Genomic DNA, 12,183 nt, shown 5'->3' on the forward strand with positions numbered 1-12,183 from the left:
AATCAGTCCAAATTAGATTTTGAACAGGATAAGAGTAGAAAACTTGCTTCTTGCCCTAATGGTAGCCGAGCATTCTAGTCTCTTGCCAAAGCTACTGGCCGCAACTTTTGCCGATCTCTGCTCCCACCTCTGTCAAAACCCGATGGTTCTGTTGTCACTTCGGCCAAGGATAAAGCTGACCTGCTAGCATCCCATTTTTTTACCAACTCATGCGTTAATGATCTTGGTAAAACACCTCCCCGATGCTCCATTCAATGCCTCAAGTGGTCTTCCATCAAAAGGATTTTGACCAGTCTTGATGCTAAGAAAGCTCCAGGTCCTGAATTTACTCCTGTTCTTTGCTGCCTTTTTATCTTTATTATTCCTAAGGTGTTTTTCCTTCTGCTTGGAAATTTGCTCATATCCAGCCAGTTCCTAAAAAGGGTGACAAATCCCTCCCATCCAATTATCGTCCCATTGCAATTACTTCTACTCTTTCTAAAGTAATGGAGAAATCAATTACTTGGAAACCTTCTGTCTGATCAATGATCACTAGTATGGATTCCGTCAGTGTTTGATCCACTGGTGATATTCTGGCTTTGTTACCCATTTATGGACAAATTCAATGGAAAATTTCTGTGAAACACAAGCAGTTGCTCTTGACATCTCAAAGGCTTTCGAGCGCATTTGGCATAAAGGTCTTCTAAACAAGCTTCCATCTTATGGTTTGCCAACTGTTTATCCAGTTTTCTCTCGGATCGCTCACTGAGGGTGATGGCTCTCTGTCTTCTAACTTCTCCACTAATGCTGGTGTCCCCCAATGTTCAGTTTTTTCCCCAATCTTTTCCTCTTGTATATTAATGACTTTCTTCCATTGACTGGAAATCCTATCCATAGTTTTGATGATGATAGCAAATTGCATTCCACTTTCCATTTTGAGAAACCTTACCCTGCTCAATCAGCTTCAACTTCTCTTATATCCGTTACCAATTCCTTAAATGCCGATCTACAGTGGGGCAAAGACAACTTAGTTGATTTCAATCCTTCTAAACTCAGTATTATCTTATATCTTGCAGAAAGGATTCTTCTGCTTCTATGCTTAGCTTTGGTAACACTTCGATTTCTAGGCAACTTGATATATCTCTTTTGGGAATTACCCTGACTTCCAATCTCTCTTGGCACAAGCACATTACAAATATTGCTTCCTCTGCATCTAAAAAACTTGGTTTTCTCTTTCACTCTTAGCATTACTTTTCTTCCAAACAGCTGTTCACTCTGTACAAATCGCAAATCTGCCCTATCACTGAATGTTGTTCCCGCATCTGGGTGGTGTCCCCAAAACTTCTCTCAGGCTTCTAGATTCCATTCAGAAGAGGGCAGTTAGGTTAATTAATGACTCATCTGCAAGAGAGTCTCTCCACTCGCTGTCTCAGACATACTGTTTCTGCAGCATGCCTTTTCTACAGATACTTCCATGGGCACTGTTCTTCTGAATTGGCTTCTATAATTCCCTCTCTCTCTCTTTTTCAAAACAGTCCGAACACATGCCGCCACCAGCCAACATCCATTTATTGTCCAACTTCAAACTCACAGAACCAACTTTTCATCTTTTTCGTTTTTTAATTCAACTGTCTTTTTCTGGAACAATCTTCCTTCATATGTCTTTCCTGAAAATTACAGTCTACAGAAGTTCAGGTCTAATGTTAACAAATATCTTCTCTCGTATTCAACCTCCAACCCAAGCATGGTACTAAGTACTATAGGTCCTAATACCTCTCGTGTTTGGGGTTTTCATAAAAAAAAATTCTCTACTATTCTTGTTTCGATTTCTAAACTTGATAAATATATGTATTTATCAAGTATTAATTACACACACTGATATGTTTCGCTTTGTCTATTTAGTGAACATGCATGATTTAGTTATGTCCTTCAACTCTCACAAAAGAACAAAAAAAGTTTATTAGTGGGTGAATAATCTTTCAGTTTTAAGGAATTGGAAGATGCAGGAATGACAATAGTCATACAAATATGGATTTTAGTACATAAGAGTGCTACAAAAATGTACAATTCCTATGGCTCCAGTGGCTGTACAGAGAATAAACAGAAAATTTTTCACAGTCTTAGCCATTCACCCCTTCATTAGCCCTATGCTGCTAATATGGCATCTGACAAATGCCACTTTTTAAAATTTCTCTGTTATGTTTTTAAAACTAAATGAAATTAAAAAAAAATATCAGCTTACCAATATTTTTTAACTGGTTATTAAAATTTCTTTTAAGTTTTCGTATTTTTATTTAGATTGGGTAAGTCTGGTAATAGATTAGGTTAGGTATTAAGTTTGTCTACATTTGTTAAAAAATTGTGGTGCCCCAAGGTGTTGGCGACTAAACAATCGCCTAGTTTGGCTAGTAGACAGGCCCAACTGATTCACTTTCCAAACGAAGTTATATTGCATCTGGCCTCACAGTTATTTCGGTCCGCTTTGTAAACTCCATACTCCAGCTTATAACTAGCCGTTCCCCCTGCACATTTTTAAATGTCGTAATTCTAAATTTAGAGTTATTAATTCTAAATGCAATGTTATAAAGGACAAGTACTTACCGTGCTAGAGCAATATTATCCATTTACAAATGGGGAAGTTAATTCACCAGTAAGCCACATTACGAACAAGACCCGAGAGATATTCCAAAGCAAGGAAAATAAATATATATACTATTAGACACATGTGAAATCTCATCAGAAAGATAAATTTCAGTAAATATTTCTATAAATATTTCATTGATTTGACAACGAAAATAAAAATTTTACCTGCATAAATAGTCTTTAAATTCTTTACTTTTGAGTTGGTTCAAACCTCGTTGGATAAATCTTGATGCCATTACTTCGTAAAGTACAAAGTCTATACAGCCGGCAAGATCACTTTGAGTATAAGTACTGTGATTGAGATTATAATTTCGAGTTCCGCCCAATGCATTTACTATTTCCGGTGTGTCAAAATGGCGGCTATGCAAGGAGCGTTGTCTGCTGCAGAACGGTCTATGCGTTCTGTTTTTGGTAAGTTTTTATTTTATGTTTAATATTGCATTTAATTTACAAGCTATAATATATCAGTAGTCGAACATTAAATGGCAAGGTGAAAGGTCTGTGTAAATCGGGTGCTTTATTTCATGAAACCTGTAAGCACTAACTTATTTTTGAAACAGTTTAAGTAGAAACAGTCATATTTTATTATTCTCGCTGTCCAGCAGGTGGTCATCTGTTGCTCATGAGGATGCTTAGCAATTAGTATTATTTTTCCTCCACTGATCAAACACGTAGAAAACAGATGGTAAAATGATTTTTTTTTTAAACGGCACACTGAAAAACACTTTTTTTGGCACTTTGCTACAGGTTAATCCAGTAAACATTTCTAAGTATCGCTTTCTTGTGACAACCTCTTAAAAACTCGCAGTCCTATACATGCAGTGCCACATTTAGGGAGTTTGTGGCTCTAGCGCCTATACTTTTAGAAGCCTAAAAAATAATGTCGCTGAGTGCTGGACTATTGCAATTCTAGTTCTAATTTAAAAAATAAATTTTCTTTTTATACTCCAAGACTACCATACGGTCAGAGGAGTTCACAAGATAGAGAGAAAACGAGAGAAACACCGTATTTATTAGTCACGTGAGCTTGAACCATAGGCACACAACATGTTTCACAACTGTCAGTGGCACGTTAAAACTATATGGGACCCAAGGCAAAATGTAATTTGGGGGCCTCATATAAAGAAAAAAACTAATAAAGAATATTTTCAATTTCATTTTATTGTGATAGCAAAACAAATTATATGACATAAGAAAAATATCTAATCCATAAGAATAATTCAGAAATAATATATATACTTAATCCAATAAGTATTTTTATACTACTTTATATGGGCTTTTTTGGGCTGGAAAATTGTATATCAGTTCGTTATAATCAAACCTGTTTATAATATTATTCTCAACACAAATTATTGCCAAATTACTTAATTTTTCTTGTCTAAGTGAATTTCTAATATAATTCTTAACTTTTTTAAGCACAGAGAACAATCATTCTTCTGATGCATTCGAAACAGGAATTGACAAAATATTTTTAAAATTATGTCCACATTAGGAAAAGTTGATATTAGTCCTCTTTAAATTGCTTCATATGTTAAAGACGGTGAATATAAATTTTAATTTTTTGCAAAATGTATAAAATGCATTAATTCTGGTTTAAAAACTTTAGCGTCAATGTCGTCTGAATAAGTATTTATTAAAGTAATAATACAGTTGTGATATTCTCTTGATGTTTCCCTTAAATTTAAATTTGTAAATATAGCAAAATAATTTAAAATATTTTGGTATGCCTCAACATGGCTGTTAATTTCTACCAACAATTTATCGCAAATAACATTTAAACAATTTACAACAAATGCTTGTTTGCCTGTCAACTGCACACCCTGATCTCTTTTTTTCATTAGAGTATAATTTTCTCTGTCTAATTCTAACTTTATCAAATATATAATCTTTATTGTCAGTTAATGCATAAATTTCGGCTTCTATAGCATCAAAAAATTCATTGTTATCTCGAATGTCTGATATATATATAATGACAATGATGTTAAAAGATTTACAGAATGCTGTAAATTTGAATCTTTATTTTGAAGATTTTCATTTGTGGAATTTAATCGCTCTAGAATTGAATGCCATATGAAAAGAAAAAGAGTTGTTTCAAAATCTTCAAAGAAATCATACAGCTTTTTTGTTTCTAATTTTGTCAAAGGTTTTTCATTTGAATCATTAGAGAATGTAAATAAAGCTTCTTTTGTGGCAAAAAAATATTCATCTTAGTGGCTAGAATTGCATCTGGTATCACTAATTCTTTTTAACGGTTTATTTCTTTCTGATTTGTCTTTATTAAAAGATCCCATCTTTTTTGTTGATGAAGAAAAAAAATACAAATGCATTTCGAATAAAACCGAAAAAAAATGACTTGCTTCTAAACAAGATTTACCAAATTTAAGGTATGAGTTGCCATGGAATAAAAAATGCATTTTTACTATGGCTCTTAATCTTCACCTGTAATCCGTTATACGTACCAGACATATTTGCCGCATTGTTGTAAGATTGGCTGCGACAGTTTTGAATATCTAGACCATACTCCGTTAAGGTTGATATTATAATATTTTCTAAATAACTAGCATTGTGTTTTTAAACATGAATGAAAGACAAGATACGTTCCTGTATATGATTTTGTTTATCTATGTATCTTATGATAAAAGATAACTGATCTGCATGACTTTACGTTTGGAGTTGAGTCAGCAATAAGTGAAAAATATTTAGTTTGTTTGATATCTTTAATAATTGTATTTCTTACGTTTGTGGCCATTAAATCAATGAATTCATCGCACATAGTATTTGAAAGATAATTTACACGTCCTTTACCACATTTTCTATAAGTTTCTAAATGAAGTTTTTAAAAGATATCAAATTCTGCTAAGTACTCTAAGCAACTCATAAAATTTCCTGACTTGAACTATCATGCCCTCAAAATCACAATCCTAATGTAGCTAAAAGTTTCACAATAGCAACAACCCTTTTTAAAACCTCACACTAATAGTTTTGTTTTTCATATGCTTCTATCATCTCAGAATCAATTCTTCCTACACTTTTCGAAAGTGCTTTACATACACACACATACATTCCTTATGTTCTTTAGACTCATCATGCCTTCTTAAAATATCACCAGTATTTTTCCAATTACTTTTTCCTTTTCCGCACACCACATTCGTACATTCTTTTCATAGCCTTAAAAAAATATATTTCTAGATTTATATTTTACAATTTAAAAATTTTTGTACTTTTAATCAGTTTTTTTATATAATTAAGTAATTAAATTTTTTAATAAAGTAATAGACATTGGAAACCCATTGAAAAGGTCTCTGGAGTAAGGAACTCCGTAATTCATCTGCAATGCTACTAAATAACACTGACTTGAATCCATAAAATGCCTTTATTATGATAATATAAAATAAAATACATGTGTACTGATCGTATAACTGTATATTAAAATATTAAAACAAAATAAAATAAACGTATAGAAAGTATAAAATTAAAAGTGATAAAAGTTGTTTAAAATTACTAGAACCACTAACACAGGAGCTTTTGGCAGCAGCGGCCGCCTTCATCAGCTATAGTGGTTGCAGGATGACCGACAATCTATATGTACCATATCCATCTCAGCAAGTCTGTGACATGAACTATGATGTCTGCGCATGGTTCACTTCTCGTGCATTGGAACCGGGAACTGGATGGGCCACTCTAAATCATTCTTCTCTTCTTAGGATAAGGGCTTCAAAGAGTGAGTGGATGAATGCGACAGCCCCTATTCCTATTAAGACTGTAGCACTTGGACGAAGATATTGTTAATGCCTTATCCACGATCACGACTTCTTTAGCTGTAATGCCATGCCCAGTTTCCCAGACATGTTCCACTACAGCTGAACCTCCATAATTTGCAGTCATAAGGGCTCTGTTGTAAACCCAATTGGAAAAACTCCATTGTAAACCCAATATAATGCAACAACTGCATTATAGTAGTAGTAGTGGCATGTGAGGCAAGAAAGCAAATGTATGAGCTTATGCAGCATCAGCCAAAAAAAAAAATCACACCATTCCCTCCAAATGCCTGTCCAGTTCCTCCTTAAATTTATTCAACCTATCAACTTCCACAACGACAGATGGAAGTTTGTTCCAGCAATTAACCACCCGCTGGCTAAAGGCAAATTTCCGCACATCTATTCTACATCTGTCCTTTCTTAATTTGAATTTATGCCCCCTTAGGTTCGTAATCTGAACAAGTGGAAGGATCCCATCAGAATTCAGCGTGCTGAACCCATTCAAGGCCTTATACACCTCAATCAGATCACCGCGCAGGTGCCTAGTCTCCAGCCACTGCAATTTGCAGAACTTAAGCCTCTCTTGATAAGAGGATCCCTTCATTCCCCTCACCAATCTCGTTGCCCTTCTCTGTACACGCTCAAGTAAATCTACATCCTTCCTAAAATGAGGCCTCCAGACCTGTACACAGTACTCAAGGCGTGGCCTGACCATTGCCTTATACAGAGGGATAATCACCTCCTTTTCCCTGCTAGCAAAATTCCTATATATCATTGACAAAACCCCATGACCTGCCCTGGCAGCCTGTCTGCATTGCTCAGAAAACTTCATATCTGACTGCACAATTACTCCCAGGTCTTTTTCATTTTCTACCACCTTAAGTGTAGTACCACACAGTTGGTACGTTTCTCTGGAGTTACTTCTATCCATATGCAGTACTTTGCATTTGTCAAGGTTAAACTTCAGTTGCCACTTCCTAGCCCATCTGCCCAAATTATCTAGATCCTGTTGCAGTAGCACAATGCCATTACTGTCATTAACAACCCTACCAACCTTTGTATCATCTGCAAACTTCGACACTAAGCCTGATATACCTTCATCAATATCATTGATAAATATACAAAACAACAGAGGACCCAACACCGAACCCTGTGGGACTCCACTAATAACATTAGTCCAAGAAGAGCAGCACCCATTGATTACCACCCTCTGTCTTCTTGCACTTAACCATCCTTTTATCCATTGTAGCAACTTACCCTTAATACCATTCTGCTCCAATTTCTACAATAGTCTTCCATGCGCAACAGTGTCAAACACTTTCCTGAAATCCAAATATATGATATCAAAATTATTTTTTGCATCCAGTTCCTTTGTAACCACATCATAATATCCTATCAAATTTGTCAGACAAGACTTTCCCTTAACAAACCCATGCTGTGTCTGAATTATTGCTGCAGTCTTGTCTAGATGATCCTGCAATGCATCTTTAACCAGCGACTCCTTTATTTTACCCGGAACAGAAGTTAAACTAACTGTTCTTATAGTTATTATAGGAGGAACTAAGGAATCAGCTCTCATTGTTCTTCTGTCACCCAATATTTAATGTTCTTACACTCGTTTTTTAAGTTAATTATGCTCATTAAAATCAAAAACTGCTGAATTATATAGCTGCACCCTCAGTTCTGCGTGGACATTTGCTCGAGACTGGTTGGTAAGATTGTGGCTACCTTCTCCATGCTACTTAGGGTGCTCACACGAAGAACACAGGTGATCACTTTCCTGGAACTAGCAGCGACATGCAGCTAAAGCTTCTCACAGGCTGTGAACACATAGAAAGCAGTTGACCAGTGCAACTTCTTGGTATGCGATGGGGTAGGTTTTATGGGCACCACTGAATTGCAGAATGTTAATCCCATTAGCTCTCAGGTAAACTAAAATTGACCACTAAATTGCTGAACAACTCCCTCCTGCAGTTCAGCCGGTGTCCAGTAATTTTCAGGTTAAAACTTATCAAGAGATAAATAATTATCAAGAGGGAGTGGGTGGTTTACTAATGCCCATCGCAGGACATTTCGGTAAAATGTTCACTGGAATGCACACTGAAATAATTGAAAGTGGAAGGGAAAAATATTTTTGCAGGTGAACCATTTTAAATCTATTAGGATATTACTATATTTAGTACTACTCATATACCGTGTGAAATTAATATTATAGTTTATTAAACAATCGCCTAAACCACTATACATTAACGTGACGTTTCAGGCATCTTGCCAATACCCATCATCAGACCATTCGACAAGATGCCTGAAACGTCACTTTTAGGCTTAATAAAATATATTATTAATTTCACGTGGTATATGAGTGGTATTAAATATAAGTAATAAGCATAATAATTTTAAATTTGTTCACTTGCAAAAATATTTTTCTCTTCCACTTTCAGTTATTATCATAGCCTGTGAGAAGCTTTAGCTGCATTTCGCTGCCAGTTCCAGATAAGCGGTCACCTGCGTTCTATGTGGGAACACCTTTAAGCATAAGGGTGCCAGTTCCATACAAGGCAGTCTTTATTTTTTCAATTAACCCAACTATTTAAGGAAGAACTAAATATAAAATTTCATCAAAATTGGTAAAACCATTTTTGAAGAAAACATAATCTTTAAGTTCATAGACCTTCAGATAGAAAGTCAATTTCCGATAAAAATATTAGTAAAAAACAGCACTGAGTTTTTTAAACAGTGATCTTGGGACCTTCCCCATCTGATCGGGGACTCTAGGCAGATGTCTTTTCTGCCTATTGGATAATGCACCCCTGAAAACTGTCTTTAAGTCTTCTCAACAAAATCAGTAATCTCTCTTCTCTGTTGCATCAATTATCAGTGCAAAGAAAAGTAACGAAGCATGCAGGGAAAAGCAGCAAACAGTAAAAGGAAGGGATTGAATTACATTGTTCCCCTAGATATCAGTGGATTAACTGTTGGCAATACTGCTGTGGTCACTGACACAAACAGAATGGGAATCTGTTCTTAGACTAATATTAGCAGAGTTCCTCACTATTCAGTGCTGAGCCCATTGTTGTTTTCTGTATTTATTAATGCATTGATGAAGGCATATCAGTGTTAATGTCTAAATTTGCAGATGATATGAAGGTTGGCAGGATAATTAATCACAGTAATCAGGGAATGCTATAGCAACAAGATCTAGACAAATTAGGCAGATGTGCTGAGAAGTGGCAGTTGAAGTTTAATATTGACAAATGCAAGGTACAGTACTTTGTATGGGGAGCAGTAATCCTAGATTAATGTACCACTGTTTGGTACCACACTTTGGCAGTGGGGGATGAAAAAGACCAAGAGATAAGTTTTCAGTCAGATATAAAGTTCTCTGAGCAGCGTAGACAGGCTGCCAGGACAGCTCATGGGATTTTGTCAACGATATACCGGAATTTTGCCAGCAGCTATAAGGAGGTGATTATCTCATTGTATAAGGCAATGGTTAGGTCACATCTTAAGTATTGCATATAGGTCTGGAATCCTTATTTTAGGATGGACATGGATCTGTTGGAAAAGTGCAGAAAAGAATAACAAGATTGGTGAGGGGAGGGTGTTCTTACCAGGAAAGGCTTCAGTTTTGCAAAATGCAGTATTTGGAGACTAGGTGCCTGCAAGATCTGATTGTTTAAGGCCTTGAATGAATTATATAAGCTTAATAGTGGTGGAATCCTCCCTCTTGCTCAGACTACACATGAGTGGGCATAAATTCGAAGTGAGGAAGGATGGTTGCAGGATAGATGTATGTGTGTGTGCGTGTGGGTATTTGCCTTCTGGCAGGGGGTGATTGATTGTTGGTACAAACTGCCATCTAGTGTTGTAGAGGTGGGTAGTTTGAATAAATTCAAGGAAGAGCTAGATAAACTGTAAAATTTTTTTTGGCTGATATTGTATAAGCTTTCTTGCATCATTTGTCACTGCTGCTACTTTTTTAAACAAGGATTGGGGAGATTTCATATTGTATCCACCTGTTGATTTTAGTGTTAAGACTTTTATATTTTTTTCCCCAATTAATATTTTGGGATTTTTTACTCTTTTAAATCTTTAAGCACCACAGGATTCCAATTTAGTTTCTAATAACAAGTTTTTCTTGATGTATCTTATATATCCAGCAATTATTTTATTGCATGATCTGATAGTAAGAGTTAATAAATTTTAATTACTGATAATTGGGTTACACAAATACCTTGTATTTCCTTTTTTAGTAATCTGCTTTATCACTATATGTCTAGTTTTATTGTGCAGTTTTATGGTAATTCAGAATGTAAACTTTTAAAAGAAAGAGCAGATATAATTGAATTAAAGAGTAGACAGGTTCTTAATGCATATTTTTACTGTCATATGCTACAATGTGAGATGATTATTTAAAAGGAGATTTGCTTAACCCTTTATGAGCAAGTTGTCTGAACATGTTTTGGTTTCCTGATATGGGTGAGGTATGTGGAGCGAGTTTTTTTCATGAAATTTAGAAGTTTAATAAAAATATTGTACATTTCTTCTTATTTTGACTTCATTGCCTAGTCTTTGAATAAAATTATTGCCAAAACATAAACAAGAATTTTAAAAAATGAAGAAAAAAAGTTGTAAGAAATTGCAAAATGAGGTTTAAAAATAGTCAATATTTTTGAAGCAAGGTATCAACTACATCAGCAGTTCTCAACCTTTTGTGACTCGCGAACCCCTTTCAACATAATTTTTTATTGCAAACCACTAAGCCTATATTCTCCGAAATCATAATAGTTCTGAATTTTTATGTTTTTATAAGCAATATTGCATAATAATATAAAAAATTATTATTAAGTATCTATACATAACAAAAATTTAATTTTGCCATGCATGCTCGCTATGTAAGGGTGCTTGATCCAGACCACAACTAAATCTAAATTTTGAACTGAACCACATAAATTAATATTAAACTATTTTGTAGTTTACAAAAATATACCTATGTAAATCTAAGCAGACGTCACTACAGAATTTTAGTGCAAATTCCCCAGGGTTTCGCGAACCACCAATCTACATGTATTGGTCCATAAAAAATGCCTCTTAGGCCATAAAAAAAAAGACAACATATACAAAATTGAAATTCATATAATTTATTTAAACATACTGGAAAGCAAATGTACTTTACTCTACATATCCACCTTGTTTCAATATATTTTTGTTGAAGTCAGCCTGTCAGTCCTAATTACCCCTTGAAAAGTGTTTTCTGCAAAGATATCACTTTATATGTCCAAATTAAAAAAAAAATCAGGCGGAGCCAAATCTGCAGGATGAGGCAAAGCTCCCTGCTCTAGGTCTGCAATTTTTTAGCTGACTTGTATATGCAGTGTGTGACCTGGAATTATCATGGTGTAATGTGATTTGATTTACTGTTAGAGGATTATTAGAGCCTTCATTTTATGTTTTATAGCCTTATTAAGCTTATCAAGTGTTTGACACTATCTTTATTTATAGTCTGACCTTTCTCTAAAAAAATCTGCCAAAATTGGAACCTTTTCCCAAGACATTGTGGCCATAATTTTTTGTGATAATCTGGCAATTTGAGGTTTTTTCTTCACTGAAGATGATGAATGTGTTCATTCCTTAGACGCATTTAAAATAAGGGTCATAATGGAGGATCCAGGTTTCACTTCTGCCTGGAAAATTTCATTTCTCTTATTAACTTTTAGCTTAAGTGCCCACTTGTAACATATTTTCCTATAATCTTATGTATCTAACATGGTTTACCTTCTATCACTTGTGCCTCCAATTTAAC

At 34.9% G+C, this 12,183-nt stretch overlaps 2 protein-coding genes across 3 annotated transcripts in view; one reads left to right on the plus strand and one right to left on the minus strand.

Annotated features, from left to right (window-relative positions):
- Mpc1 (mitochondrial pyruvate carrier) overlaps positions 1 to 2,693 on the minus strand; it is a 39,527-nt gene extending 36,834 nt beyond the window's left edge. Inside the window, exon 1 of the mRNA XM_090375410.1 lies at positions 2,581 to 2,693. The gene's annotated coding sequence lies outside the window, so the exon portion shown is untranslated. The remainder of the gene's footprint in view (positions 1 to 2,580) is intronic.
- Positions 2,694 to 2,904: 211 nt separating this feature from the next.
- CstF64 (cleavage stimulation factor subunit 2 CstF64) overlaps positions 2,905 to 12,183 on the plus strand; it is a 183,957-nt gene continuing 174,678 nt past the window's right edge. For both annotated transcript variants that reach the window (XM_090375422.1, XM_090375428.1), the window contains exon 1: positions 2,905 to 3,033. In XM_090375422.1, the coding sequence (XP_090231548.1) occupies positions 2,976 to 3,033 (58 nt within the window). In that variant the 5' untranslated portion in view covers positions 2,905 to 2,975. The remainder of the gene's footprint in view (positions 3,034 to 12,183) is intronic.

The sequence above is a fragment of the Mastigoproctus giganteus genome, chromosome 1 (assembly GCF_048544385.1).
Source record: "Mastigoproctus giganteus isolate SK-2022 chromosome 1, ASM4854438v1, whole genome shotgun sequence".
In the NCBI taxonomy this organism is placed as follows: domain Eukaryota; kingdom Metazoa; phylum Arthropoda; class Arachnida; order Uropygi; family Thelyphonidae; genus Mastigoproctus; species Mastigoproctus giganteus.